We start from the raw sequence: 14,816 nt of genomic DNA, 5'->3' as shown, positions 1-14,816 counted from the left end.
ATGGACTGCAGCAGGCCAGGTTTGCCCGTCCTTCACTATCTCCCAGAGTTTGCTCAAACTCATGTCCATTGAGTCAATGATCATCCAACCATCTTGTCCTCTGTCGACCCTTCTCCTCTTGCCCTCAGTCTTTGCCAGCATCAGGGTCTTTTCCAGTGAGTCAGCACTTTGCATCAGGGGGCCAAAGTATTGAAGCTTCAGCTTTAGCATCGGTACTTCCAGGGAATATTCAGGGTTCATTTCCTTTAGGATTGACTGGTTTGATCTCCTTGCTGTCCAAGGGACTCTCGGGAGTCTTCTCCAGCACCACAGTTTGAAAGCATCAATTCTTTGGTGTTCAGCCTTCTTTATGGTCCAGCTCTCACATCCATACACGACAAATCAAAAAACCATAGCTTTGACCATACAGACCTTTGTCAGCAAAATGACATCTCTGCTTTTTAATATGCATGAAAGCTGAAGAGATTTGCCCAAAGCTGCCCAGTTAGAGGCAGAGCGGCTGGGCTGGTGTGGTGGCCCCAGAGCCCAGGTCATAGGCTGAGGCTGTCCTGCCCCTTCCCTGGTAAATGGGCATGCTCGCCTTGGTCTGGTTAGGAGGGGCCTTGCCTGAGTGCCACAGCAACCCTCCCCGAGCAGGACAGAGGTGGAGCCCAACTGACACAGGCTTTTCGGCCCTTGCAAATCCTGCAGTTCTTCACCTTCCAAAGACAGTGACGTGTGAAGAAAAAAGGGTAAAATGTATCCTGTTCAAGCGTAAAGTGTGTCCTGTCCATTGTTTTTCACTTAGAATGTGTTTGAGGAAAATAAGAGAGTGTGTTGAGATTGCAAAGATTTAAAGCCAACAGAGACAGAGAAAAATAAGGAAGTAGGGGAAAGGAGAAATAAACTTTGATGGAGTGGCTGCCATGTGCCAGGCTCCACGCTGGACACACACCTAGAGCTTTGAGCCGATGGATGTTGAGCACTGAGGTGTTATCATGCACAAAGCTGAGAGCTTCACATAAGTTACTGGATCCTTCCCATGAATGAGATGCGTACCGGCAGTTGACCATCCACTCTCCAGACGAGTGAACAGTCTCCTGCAGGTTGCCTAACTTGCCCAAGGCAAGTGACAAAGGTCCTGCTTGGACCTGCCTGATGCCAGAGCCTGTGTGGTTTCAGGGGTTCCCTGCTGAATTCCTGCTCTATGGCCTCTAAAGTGACCTGATTCTGTGCCTTTGTTGAGGGTTTAAGCCAAGCAGGGGGGCTTGCAAGGGTCGTTGAGCATTGTGAGGAAATGGACCAGTAGAGAACTGTCCTTCTGTATCTACTGAGCTCCCCGGCTCCCCCTAGACCCCTTCCCCTGAGCACCAGCGAGGCAGAACCTGGCGCTCACACCCATGCTGTCCCTGCCCACTTCTCAGGGGTCTCTGTAGGGTCTGGGATTCCTCTGGCCACTCTTGGATGAGCTACCCTCATTCCCCATTCCCTTTTGCCCCTCAGGCCCTGGGCTCATCCTGATCTCAGCCTGCCCTTCAAGCCTCCCAAATCTAAAGACTGTACCACACTGGTCCACTCACCCAAATACAGGTGGAAGCTCCCGTCTCTGAACCTTCTTTTTACTCTTCTCCTAACCCCGCCTCCCCAAGCCAGTGTTATCAATTTGCTAGTAATTCTGGGACCTGGATTTAGCCAGACAGCTGCAAAAGGTCACCCTGGCCCTCACCATATTTCGGGGGATGCTCTCAAGATTTTTCTGCCAGACCCTTGAAGTCTCTTAGACAAGCTTTCCACTGCCTGCCCACCCCTCTGAGTCTCCTCCAGACTCACTTCTTTCAGGAGTCTCACTCCAGTACAAACTCTTGTCTCCACCTATTGCCAAGAGGAGTAGCCTCTTGCGTTTAGCCTCTCTGCCTTCTGCTGCTAATGGATCTGTCATTGCATTTAGTTGTGTGGTTGCTGTTGTGTCAGTCGCTCAGGCGTGTCCGACTCTCTGCGACCCCATGGACTGTAGCCCAGGCTCCTCTGCCCATGGAATTCTCCAGGCAAGAAGACTGGAGTGGATTGCCACGCCCTCCTCCAGGGGTGACACAGGGATCGAACCCAGGGATTGAACCCAGGATCCTGCATTGCAGGGAGATTCTTTACCATCTGGGCCACCGGGGCAGCCCACTGTCTATCTCCCTTTGTTCATTTTAACCTATGGGTCCCGTGCCCCAGGGCGTTCTGTCTTCTGAGCCCCAGACATGTGCTGTGTTCATCTCATTGTCCACAGTCCCGGTGTGCTCTGCACAGGCCAGCCTCCGCCGCCTTCCCAGGCACGGCCTGGGACCCCAGTCATTTCCATGCAATTTCATCCCTTGCCTTTCCTTCCCTGGGAAGGCACGCCGCGGTGGGCCGTGTAATGTGAGAAGGACCTCTTAACCACATTGAGTGGCTATAATGAGTTGCCAGCCTCGTGGGAACTCAGATCAGAGGGAAGCAAGAGAGCAGAGTGTCAGCTCAGATTATCCATGTGGCGCTGATGGAAGAACTGGCTCTTAGTGGGTCCATTAACTACACGAACCACAGCCCCGCCAGAAGGTGAGAGCTGGAAACCGAGGGAGGCCAGGATGTGTCTGCACAGCCCTGGCTGCTCTCCTGCCAGAGAGAGGACTCAGCCAAGAGGCTCCACTGTACTGAGCAAAAGTTGCCAGAAAAGAGGGAGGTGAGGACTAGCTCCTCCATCCGTCTTAGAGCTGAACATTGAACGCTGAGCTGGTCACCAGTGACACAGTGGGAAACAGGTAGAATGTCCTGCCCTCCCAGAGCTTATGGTCAGTGCTTTTAAGCTGCTTCCCGATAATCAAGCCCCAAATATCAGCTATTCTAGCTCTCTGCAAATTGTCAAGTTTCCTGATGAGCACAAAAGCAGCAAATATCAATAATGCATTTTATAAGGCATCCATGTAGAAGTGGGAAAATGATATAGAACCACCTCCTTGCTTCCTGACCCAAACAGAAGTACCATGGCGGGGGGCGGGGGTGGGAATGTGTTGCTACTGTGTCCAGCCTCTGTGAAAATCCAGGGAAAACAGGATACTACATTAGTTGTGGTTGGGTATCTTACAAGACTTACATTTTAAACATCCCTGGATGCCAAGGAATTCTGAGTATGTATTCCCTCACACAAGGGCTGGCAATGTGTTGCTCAAACAAAAACGAAACATACACCAGCCATTCCTGCCTTCTCACCATTTATGAAATTCCACCTGCCAGTGCTTTCGAGAGCTGCTCCCAATCGCCTCTGTGTGTCCTCACGACCCCACCACATCACACAGACACGCACAGCCCATGAAAGGGAGCCATTCGCCACTCAGGCCAAGTGGAGCTCTGTCCCCAGCACACATCCGTGCATTCACTGCTGCCCATCAGCACACCAGAAACATGGCTCAGAACTCTGGCGCCCCATCTTGGAAGGCGACATTGCCAGGGAGCCCCAAAATGGCATCTGAAGCTGGAACTCTTCCCCCCTTCACAGCTGGTTCCATGGGGAGCTTATTTCAGAAAATCCTATCACTCTCTACTCTCCAAACGTACATATCACAGGCTTCTGAGCCGCGTTCACCCTGGGCTACAATCTGTCTAGCTATTTAAATCGAATACAGCGAGATATATTTGACACTGCTTCTCATTAGGGTTTTCTTGGTCTGTGTTCTCTGTTTCAGCATTGGTTGGAGTTTACAAAGTCTGTGGTGAAGCAATTGAGATGTAAGTACTGTCCATGAAAAGACAGAAGCCTCGCCCCTGGGGAGGGTGGGAGGAAACCACCTCCTTGTAATGTGTCTTGGGAACCTTCCGTTGTTCTGAGCAGAAGTTGGCCCTAAACACGAGAGGATCTTCTGATGGTTCAGAGTCCTGTGCATCCAGGGGGGCAGTGAGTCCTGTCATCTGCCGAAGAGGGTCTTTGCTGATGGACACCTCTTTTTCTGTGCAGCCCAGCCTCCGTTCACCATGTGTTTCCGTGTGAAGTTTTACCCTGCAGACCCTGCGGCCCTGAAAGAAGAAATAACCAGGTAAGGCTGGTTATTACATCCCTCAGCCTCCAAGACCTATTGGGAAGGATAGGAAAGAGGGGCCGTAACTTCCTAGGTCCCCTGGAAAGCTCCTAGGCAAGAATTCTTCCTAAATATAGCCTTACTTCTGCGTTTCACTTCCGCATGCTCACTTTGCTCATCTCCTCAAGAGAACTGCAACAAAGTGAGGTTCTTTCCTTCAAGAAGTGTGAATGCTTCACCTTAATCTGGCCATCTGCAAAGGTAGCTGGAGTAATGTAATTACTCAAAAGCACTTTTTTCTTTCACCAGTGATGTGGCCACCGGGGATGTTTTGGGAGAGGGCTGTATTGCTGCTTATTGGGGGCTTGAAATAGACTCCAGCAGCCTAAATGGCAAAGCAGGAAACTGGAAAACAAGCCGGGAAACACTGAGGATTTTGAATTCAAGTGGGTGACCTCTAGGGTGCTGATGGCCCAGGCTCGTGATAAACTCTTCATTGTGGGGATCATGTTACAGGGAAGGCAGGCAGCTGCGTGGCATGAACCGCGTCTCATCCAGCACCACTTGAGGATGAGAAAAAGCCTCTGTGCCCACGCCACGCTACAAGAGGCTCAGCGAGCAGGAGAGGCACCGCTTCCTCGAGGGCTTGGTACATGGGAGCCAAATTCACTCTAAAAGTCTTGCCTTAAAGGTTCAGGCACTCTCTGAACTGAGACTCTTAATTTTTATATTAGAAAGATCTGATTTTGACATTAGCAAAACCTTTACGTTTCCCTGTGAAGGGTGGAGCCCTCGGTAAAGATGTGATGCTAGGAAGTCCTAGAGCCGAGGAGGAGACGGCTCTGCCAGCTCTAACCCCTTCCCTAAAGTCTTAGAGACAACAGGGACTTCCCAAGTGGTCCCCTGCAGGAGGCGTGGGTTCAATCCCTGGTCAGGGAACTAAGATCCCACATACAGAGCAGTGCAGTGAGAAACAAAACCAAAAAACCTTAGAGACAGCCAAGACTGGACGAGGCCGTTGCCAGTGCAGAGACTGCTTGTCCTCTAAGGCCTTGAGACCTGTTTCTAAACCCTGAACCCGCCCAGCCTGAAGCGCTGAGGACAGTGCCCTGTGTAGTTAGAGCCAAATCTCGTGCTCCGGAACTGGGCGCCTGCAAAGTGCAGGCCCCGCTCGACCACACGGAAGTGGGTGTGGCTCCCACTTGTCTTTTGAAAACCAAGCTCATCCGTATTCAAGAGCAAACCTGTAGCTTCAGGCAGGAGAGTGAGGGGAGAACCATGATGTTTAACCATTTAAGCAGAGAAGAGTTTGAGCAAAGCACTGGCCTGCCCTGCTCAGGGGGCACTAGTGGTAAAGAACCTGCCTGCCAAGGCAGGGGACGCAAGAGACACAGGTTCAGTCCCTGGATTGGGAAGATCCCTCTGGAGAAGGGAATGGCAACCACTCCAGTATTCTTGCCTGGAGAATCCCATGGGCAAAGTGGCCTGGCAGGCTGCAGTCCACGGGGTCAGACACAGCTGAAGTGACTGAGCACGCCCTGCTCGTGACTTCCAGAGTGTTTGTCGTAGCCCTGCCCCTCCCCCGTGCCTCTCCCTACCTTCTCCCCTCGCCTCTCCCTCCCCTTCTCCCCTTGTCTCTCCCCCTCCTCCCCCTTCTCCCTCCCCCTTGCCTCTCCCCCCTACCTCCCCCTTCTACCCCTTCCCTCTCCTCCCTCCCTCCCTCTTCCCTCTGGAAAGAGGTGAGGAGGCCAGGGTCAACCCTGAAGACCAGGCTCCTGTCCACATGGCAGAAACATTTAACACATCTTTGTTGAAAGCCTGACTCCCCGCCTTCTAACACCCAGCGTTAGGATCACCTTGTCCACACCTCCGTGGATTAACAGAGAGGATGAGAAGGATTGGTCTAACAACCCAGAGGGCTGCCCGCGAGAGCACGGCAGACACACGGCCTTCTGATTTGACTGAAGGACAAAAGTACACGGTTCTCTCGGGCGTTAGGAGAGACTCTTCTAAAGCAAATGTCACTGCATAATACTAATGTGCCCCCCGACTAAAGGCAGCAGAGACCTGGGGGCTCAGATCCTGTTCTGTTACTTCTGTGTGGCCTTGAGCATAAAATCCTTGACTTCTCTGACCTTCAGGTTCCTTATTTATAAAATGAGGATGGTAATAGTACCCCACAGCTTTGTCAGGAGGATTAACCACTACACGGGGTCTTGTACTTCTAATGCACCCCCAGGGAGCCTGGCATTGAGCCGAGGCACACTGTTCATTGCCAGATCAGTCACATGGCCTGTGGACCCTAGCAGCTCTGCAGAGGGCACAAGTCCACCTGGTTCTGGCTTTGCTCCCTTGTTGCTGTGATAATCCCCACTCCTCTTCTGTCCCAGCTAGCGTCCTGACACTTAAGCAACTGAGGCCTGAGAAAGCCAGGGTCAGGCTTCTCTCCAAGTCAGCAGACTTTAAAGACACTGGCAAGAGTGTGAACTCCACCCCTCTCTGCACACATCATGCCCACCATCCTCCACTGGGGCCCCCAGCGTCCAGAATCTGATGCCTGATGATCTGAGGTGGAGCTCAGGTAATAATAACAGAAGTAAAGTGCATAAGAAGGTGATAGCTTGAATCATCCAGAAACCATCACCCCCCACCCTCCCTGGTCTATGGAAAAATTGTCTTTCATGAAACCAGTTCCTGCTGCCAAAAGGCTGGGGACCACCGCTCTACTGTTTTCCTGCTGCTCTCCGCCTCAGTAGCCCTCCTTCCCTCGGGCACATTTTTTCCAGGCATTGCCAGGAGTGTGGCTCTCAGGGCGCCTGGGTCTGCTTTGGAGTCTGTGTCCCCGCTCCCTGGGGCGTTCTGTGGAGGCCTGGGCTCAGCTGCACCTAAGTGGGTGCCTGCCCTCGCCTCACTCAATGCCCACAGTTCACTCCTGGCTTAGAGCCCTGTACCCCACCTTCCTGCCAGACTAATTTAGCCGTCAGTGTGTTTTTTCCGGGCATTATTGGTCCTAAATTTCACCGCCGTCTCGGCTGTCCCCATAAAGCCAGGCTGAGAGGAGGGATGAAGTAGGGAGTAAAGAACTGTGCTTCAATTTATCTCTTGGATTCTTCCCAGATGATAAATTTAGTTGCCAAATCCTGATTAATCTCTTTTGTCATTTTTTAAAGTAATAAATAGATTTTCTTGTCTGAGCTAGAGACAAGGCAGAGAAAATGGGGATTAGGCAACAGATTTAGCTTTTAACAACGGCTGCAGGTGTTCGAACTGGTTGAAAGATCAAGTGATAGAAGGCGATTGAGTGCAAATGGGGCCCCACCTTCCCAGGAAGCAAAGGGCCCCGACACATGTTTGAACAGGTGCTCAAAAAATGTTCATAGATTTTTTTAGGCCATTTTTTAAAAATGTTAATAAAGCGTATAGGTAATTTATTCCAACGGTGAATGTCACTTGAGCTTAGCTTAGGCTAAGATGAGTTGGCAAACTTTTTCCGGAAAAGGCCAGATCAGAAGTATTTTAGGCTTTGTGGGCCATATGGTCGTGGTCACAACTACTCTGTTCTGCCATTGTGATGCAAAACCAGCCGTAGACAACACATACATGACGGGCATGGCTGTGTTCCAATCAAAGGTTATTTTATCTCACGGGATTCTGGTGGCAGGCTTGGTTTGCCAGCTCTGGGCGAAGGAATCAAGAAGACCCAAGTTCAAATCCCAGATCGTTCTTTAGCTGGATATGTGACAAAGCAAGCAACACTGCCTCTGATCATTCCCTCTCCTCGTGTATGAGACAGGGATTAAAACAGTAATCACCTTATTGAGTTGCTGTGAGGGTGAAATGAAAGAGTGCATGTTAAACGGCATACAGCCTATCTAAAAGATGACAGAGGAAAACCTGAGTAAATCACTGGAATGTCAGCTCCATAGAAGGAGGACTCTGGTTCTCTGCTGCATTCCCAGCCGCTGTGGCAGTGCCTGGCACACGCATGTGCTCAGAACTGGATGGGTGGGTGGGAAGGAGGGAAGGTGAAGAGGCACAGGATGTATAAGCTCTCCAAAAGTGAAAGTGAAGTCGCTCAGTCGTGTCCGACTCTTTGTGACCCCATGGACTGTAGCCCGCCAGGCTCCTCTGTTCACTGGATTTTCCAGGCAAGAGTACTGGAGTGGGTTGCCATTTCCTTCTCCAGGGGATCTTCCCAGCCCAAGGAGCGAACCTAGGTCTCCACGTTGCAGGCAGACGCCTTACAGTCTGAGCCACCAGGGAAGTCATAGGCTCTCTAGAAGAATATTAAAGGTAATGAAACATGAATCTCTAATTCCAAGGAGCCCACAATCTAGTATTGGTGTGGAAGATATACTAAACTTGATTACAGTCAGGGAAAAGAAGGGCAGAAAATAGAGGAAGCCAGGGGCAGAGAGGAAGACAGGGCCAAAGGGTCTTCTGGAAGAAACTCTTCAGGGGCCACCAGTGCTTTCCAGAGTTCAGAACCTCTAATTGTGGGAATATCTCTGGATTAATCCCTACCCTCTGATGTCAGAAATCACAATGCCAATACCAGTACCTTGGATGTGCGTGTTCCAGAAACGCTCGGGTTTTCCTCCGTCATCTTTTAGGCTCTCACACATTCTGCCTTTGCATGGTCCTCCCATCACTTTAGGACAGCCTGGCATCTAAACAAAACTGGACATGAGGTAAAGCCTCTTTGAAGCAAAAAAGGAGAGAGGCAGAGTTCAACCAAAAAGGTGTGCTAAAGAGCAAGCCTTTCTGTCTTAAATCTGATCAAAAGCTGATTTCTCTTTTTTCCAGTGAGAATTTCTCTCTGATGAAAAGGAGTTCCCCTGACTTCATTTAGGACCTTTCTCTCCCTAACCATAGCTCACTAAATTACCACAGGGGTAGAAAAAGTATCAGGTAGAAAAAGGTTCTGTTTCCTCTGAACAGAGGAATGTCTCTATATTCAAAAGCAGAGACATTACTTTGCCGACAAAGGTTCGTATAGTCAAGGCTATGGTTTTTCCTGTGGTCATGTATGAATGTGAGAGTTGGACTGTGAAGAAGGCTGAGCACTGAAGAATTGATGCTTTTGAACTGTGGTGTTGGAGAAGACTCTTGAGAGTCCCTTGGACTGCAAGGAGATCCAACCAGTCCATTCTGAAGGAGGTCAGCCCTGGGATTTCTTTGGAAGGAATGATGCTAAAGCTGAAACTCCAGTACTTTGGCCACCTAATATGAAGAGTTGACTCATTGGAAAAGACTCTGATGCTGGGAGGGATTGGGGGCAAGAGGAGAAGGGGACGACAGAGGATGAGATGGCTGGATGGCATCACTGACTAAATGGACATGAGTCTGAGTGAACTCCGGGAGTTGGTGATGGACAGGGAGGCCTGGCGTGCTGCGATTCATGGGGTCGCAAAGAGTCAGACACGACTGAGCGACTGATCTGATCTGATCTCCCTAACCATAGCTCACTAAATTACCACAGGGGTAGAAAAAGTATCAGGTAGAAAAAGGTTCTGTTTCCTCAGCTATACAATGTGGGAATTAGGCTGTGTGACTCCTCCTATGAGGTTCTGAGCCTGGGTACCCCAACCTGCCTGATCGTCATGAACAGCTGGTCTGGGCAGCCCAGCAAGCTGACCCCTTGCCTGGCAGCCCAGCGGCCCTGGTGACAATGTCCCCAGCAATTGGACAGGCTTCCTTAGGCCCTTGTGTGGCAGGAGAGAACGTGTCACGGCATCTTGGGGATAAGTGTAAGGATGCTATGAGTCATGTGGGATGGATTTCATGACTGACAACACTGAGTCACTGGTTACCTTCTCAAATGAACAAAACACAAAGCTTGATGGAAGTCGCTGGGGCAGAAAAGGAAGGGGGGACCCCTGTGGAACTCCGTTCCATGGAGCCATCATTTGGTTCTTTCATGAGCTTGTCTCTTGTCCTCTGAAGACTGCAGTGTGCTGCTTTAGGATGCTGACTTGCCCCTCCCTTGACCCTCCCATCCTGTGATGACCCCGTCACCGGACCGTATTCCTGCAGCCTTCCCCTTGAGCTCCCTGTAGCTCTTCTACCTTCACAAGGTTGAAGGAAGCCTGCCCAGCAGTGGAAAGCCATGTTTCCGCTCCAGCTCACCCGAGGTCCCTGTCGTGCATCAATCGTGGTTCTCGCTGTGAGGAGGGTCCTTGGGGAGCAAATCAGAAGCTCCGGAGGAGCCTTTTCAAACCCAGGACCACTCATATGCAGAGTCACATGCTCCCCACCCCCCCGGGGGTGTTGTCCTCACCACCACATTGAGGATCGCTGCCCAGGGCCTCTGAAACCTCTCCTTCAGTCCAGTATGTGCTGTCACTGAATGTTGGACAAGCAGAGGGCTGTGGGCGGAGTAATGCATGAACTCAGGTCCAGGAAGTGATCCACAAGCAGGAGGCCAAAGGCTTGCTATCATGCCCTCCCAAAGCCTGGGACAGGTGGGGCTGGAGGGGCAAGAGGAAGAAAAGGGCTCAGCCCCTCCCTTCCACACATCTTGTGATATTCCACCATGGGAAGCAGAGTGTAGACAAACTGGATTTGGTGGTGGTGGTTGTTCACTTCAGAGAAGGCAATGGTACCCCCACTCTAGTACTCCTACCTGGAAAACCCCATGGACGGAGGAGCTGGGTGGGCTGCAGTCCATGGGGTCGCTAAGAGTTGGACATGACTGAGTGACTTCACTTTCACTTTTCATTTCATGCATTGGAGAAGGAAATGGCAACCCACTCCAGTGTTCTTGCCTGGAGAATCCCAGGGACGGGGGAGCCTGGTGGACTGCTGTCTATGGGGTCGCACAGAGTCGGACACGACTGAAGTGACTTAGCAGTTGTGCACTTGCTCACTCATGTCTGACTCTTTGCGACCCTGTGGACTGGAGTATGCCAGGCTTCCTGGTCCTTCAGTATCTCCCGGAGTTTGCTCAAACTCACATCCATTGAGTCAGTGATGCCATCCAACCATCTCATCCTCCGTCGCCCCCTTCTCCTCCTACCCTCAATCTTTCCCAGCATCAAGGTCTTTTGCAGTGAGTCAGCTCTTTACATCAGGTGGCTAAAGTATTGGAGCTTCAGCATCACTCTTTCCAATGAATATTCAGGGTTGATGTGCTAGATTCAGTTTAAAAAATTACTATTCACTGCATGATGTAATTTTCCTTCGGTTTTCCTTGGCAAATATTGGGTCGATTGGGGGTATAGTAGGTGGGAAAAGGAGGGGAATTCTTACTAACTTCCACACTACAGCAGTCATCTTCCCTTTGGTTTGAGGAGGGTGGTCTACCCTAATGTGGTTAGAAGGATGCTTTTGAATTTCTTAGGGACAGTGCTTCATAGATTTTAATATATGTCCAGATCACCTGTGGATCTTGTTACAGTGATTCATTAGGTCTCACATGGGCTTGATTCTCCATTTCCAACAAGCTCCCACCTGCTGCTGATACCTCTGTAAGGTGGGCTACACTTCGGGTAGCAGGGCTTAGAAGAGAATGAAGATTACTCTGTTTCTATTTAATTACTTGAATCACCAAGCCCCGGGCTCTGAGTCACCTGCTGGTGACCCTCCTCACCCTAGAAGTTGTGCTGTCACTGGTCTGCTTGCTTTTGAGCATTTTCACATGATCCGGTGGGCATGGAATCCTCGGTGTTATTCTTCTGCCTGAAAACAGAAGCAATGGAAACCTCGAGTTGTCCAGGAAGAGCCTAATTTCTTTTTGGTTCAAGCTGATGGAATTTAAGGGAATTTTACTTATATTCCCAGGGCTTCCCTTGTGGCTCAGCTGGTCCCTGTGTTGGAAAGATCCCCTGGAGAAGGGAAGGGCTACCCACTCCAGTATTCTGGCCTGGAGAATTCCATGGACTGGATAGTCCAGGGGGTTGCAAATGGTCAGACATGACTAAGTGATTTTCATTTTCCTTTTCACTATATTCCCGTTACTCCTGTAGGGATGCTGTAGTTATCTATGACTGTTTAACAAAATGCCACAAAACTTAGCTTAAAATCACAAGTATTTCTCATCTCTGAGTGTCTGCAGGTCAGGAATTCAGGAGCAGTTAAGCTAGGTGGCTCCAGCTCAGGGTCTCTCTTGGGGTTGAAGCCAAGAGGTGGGCTGGGCCGGTGGTCATCTGAAGTCTTGACTGATTCACTTCCACCATGGTATACTCACATGGCAGAAAGCTTCAGTTCACTTCTAGCTGTTGGCAGGAGGCCTCAGTTCCTCACCACATGGACCTTTCTGTAGGACTGCTTAAGTATCCTCGAGCAGAATGAGTGATCCAAGAGAGAGAGAGAATGAGGAGAAAGCTGTAGGGATGTTATGACCTGGTCTCAGACGTCAGACATTATCACTTCTGCTTTATTCTGCTTGTTTGAAGCAAGCCACCGAGTCCAACCCACACTCAGATGGAGCAAATTAAGCTCTACCTCTGGAAATGCAGAGTATCAGGGAATTTCTCGACTTTTTTTTGTTTTTTGCTTCACTGCATGGCTTGTGGGATCTTAGTTCCCCAGTCAGGGGTTGAACCCGCACCCTTAGCAGTAAAAGCATAGAGTCCTAACCACTGGACAACCAGGGAATTCCCTGTGGACATGGTTTTAAACCACCACAGATGCCCCCTGGCCAAAGAACTGCTGTGGTGGGTGACTCACTTAAGGGCTTGATACCCCTGGCTTCTGCTCTTCTCAGGGGATCTGTGATGTAATGTACAGCAGAGACTCCACTCCTTGCAAAGATCTTTCAAAATGGAGCGTCAACAATTCTGTGGTCACAGGGTCCACCCAACTACTTGTGAGAATACGAAGCAGCCATAGCACAGCACCGAGAGGGAGGAATAACATGGTGATGAAGAGCCAACCTCCGTCTTAAACTTGAATCCTGGCTCTGCCATCTTCCAGTTATGTGCCCTTGAGAAAATCACTGAAGCCTCAGTTTATCTTATAAAAAGGGGACAATAACAGTATCTGTTCTCAGAGTGGTATGTGCAAATTAGCTGAGAGGCTGCAGTAAAGTGTATAATCCCCGGACTGGCAGATGGTAAGTGCTCAATACGCATCAGCTGCTATGGGTTGCTCTTGAGAATCAGCCTACTTCCACCTGAGGTGAGAGTGCCCTGTGGTTGAAGAAATGCTAGCCACAGGTTTCTGTCCATCCCTCACCGGTGCCTCTTATTACACCTTATTCAAATTCTAAGAGATCTGGTTGACCTCTGCCAATAACGAGGGCTGTTCCACATAAGGACAGGTCCACTGGCGAGCAGAGGCAGATCCCTCCCATGGGCTCGTTCCTTCCCCACATTTCTGCTTGTTTATTGGTTACTTACTTACCTGTCTACCTACCTGCACTGGGTCTTAGTTGCAGCACGCAGAATCTCCAACGTTTGTTATGACGTACGGGATCTTTACTTGCGGCACATGGGATCTAGTGCCCGACCAGGGATCGAACCCGGGCTCCTCATGAGGAGCACCAAGTCTTAGCCACTGAATCAGCAGGGAAGCCCCCTGCTTCTTAGGAGACATCAGCGAGAGTCCGAGGAGGAGAGCGGCTCCGTCAGCCCCTCTCATGACACAGGTTGCTTTGTCGGTGCTGAGAGACTGGAGTTGGCTCCTTCCAGAGTCCAACACTGGGCACAGTGCTTTTAACCAGAAGATACCATTTCTGTTTTGAGCTGCAGGAGGAAACTGACAGGTTATTTGGAATTGAACCTCAAAATCAGTTCAGGGCAAAGTGCTTGAAAGAGTCTAGTCCTCAGGGATATGAAAAATGTATTTGTTCTGGGACATGTTTTGAGATTTTTGTTTTGAGGTAGTAAAAGTGTCCTGACAGAGATTTTGATAGGCTGATACTACATATTTATATCTTTAAAGCAATCAAAGAAATCCTTTATAGTTCATTCTCTGTTTTCTCTCCAGGTATTTAGTCTTCCTGCAGATCAAAAGGGATCTCTACCATGGCCGCCTCCTCTGTAAAACATCAGATGCAGCCTTGTTAGCCGCTTATATCCTTCAAGGTAATGACTTTTGACAGGATAAATTTGCTTTTCATGCTAAGTACTGATTACATTATTTCAGTTACCACAGATGACTACTTCTTGGATACAAACAGTATCTAACTTGAAACAGAGTCCAAGTTAAAGGGCTTTGCCTGGACTCCCTTGATCCAAGAAGCTCTGACCACTCAGCCTCAAGTTGTCCACAGTTCAAGTCTTTCTGGAAGCCCCTTCAAGTCATTCAGACTCTGTTTGTGTCGGGAGGAGGGAGTGTTTCCCTGCACCCTTGGTTGATAAAGTTACTAAGCCTCTGGAGAGTAATCTGAATCTGTTTGTTCTGTTTTTTCCCTGTCCTTTTGTGCAAATCTCAAAGATGTGAAGCGCCTTGGGATTCTGGTGTCAGTTTCAGAGACTTTCCCATTCAGATTGCTCAAAGTTGAAAATGTTTCCAAGTTACAAACCCATTTTCTACACACAAATAAGAGTTGGGGCTGTACCCAGCCGATACCCAGACTGGCTTTTTTTTTTTTTTTTTCAAAACAGAGAAAGGTATGCACTCTTCATACATCATCCCTTCTCCTTTCATGAGATGCAGGAGACTCCTAAGTGCCACTTCCTGGACTTCTCTTAGTCCTTTAGCCTGAAACTGTCACTGGGTTATTTTGGACTATAGCGCTAAAATCGTGAAGTTTCTCCCAAAGAAACTGAACTCGTAATCGGAAATCTGTGAACTCCAGGAAGCTATTTTGTGAATAGAACCTAAAAAAAAAATGCTTGCCAATAAGAAACTAAA

At 49.6% G+C, this 14,816-nt stretch overlaps 1 protein-coding gene across 2 annotated transcripts in view; it reads left to right on the top strand.

Annotated features, from left to right (window-relative positions):
- The window catches only part of FRMD5 (FERM domain containing 5), a 325,052-nt gene that overhangs the window by 279,541 nt on the left and 30,695 nt on the right, over nucleotides 1-14,816 (top strand). Inside the window, exons 3-5 of one of the 2 annotated variants that reach the window (XM_010836175.1) lie at nucleotides 3,687-3,729; nucleotides 3,956-4,034; nucleotides 13,947-14,044. In XM_010836175.1, coding sequence (XP_010834477.1) covers nucleotides 3,687-3,729; nucleotides 3,956-4,034; nucleotides 13,947-14,044 — 220 coding nt within the window. Of the gene's footprint in view, nucleotides 1-3,686; nucleotides 3,730-3,955; nucleotides 4,035-13,946; nucleotides 14,045-14,816 lie in introns of those variants that run through there. The other variant, XM_010836176.1, reaches the window with a different exon arrangement.

The sequence above is a fragment of the Bison bison genome, unplaced genomic scaffold (genome assembly GCF_000754665.1).
Source record: "Bison bison bison isolate TAMUID 2011002044 unplaced genomic scaffold, Bison_UMD1.0 scf7180017864061, whole genome shotgun sequence".
Classification (NCBI taxonomy): Eukaryota; Metazoa; Chordata; class Mammalia; order Artiodactyla; family Bovidae; genus Bison; species Bison bison.
Note: the sequence above shows the minus strand (reverse complement) of the source record. Positions and strands in the feature narration are given on the sequence as shown.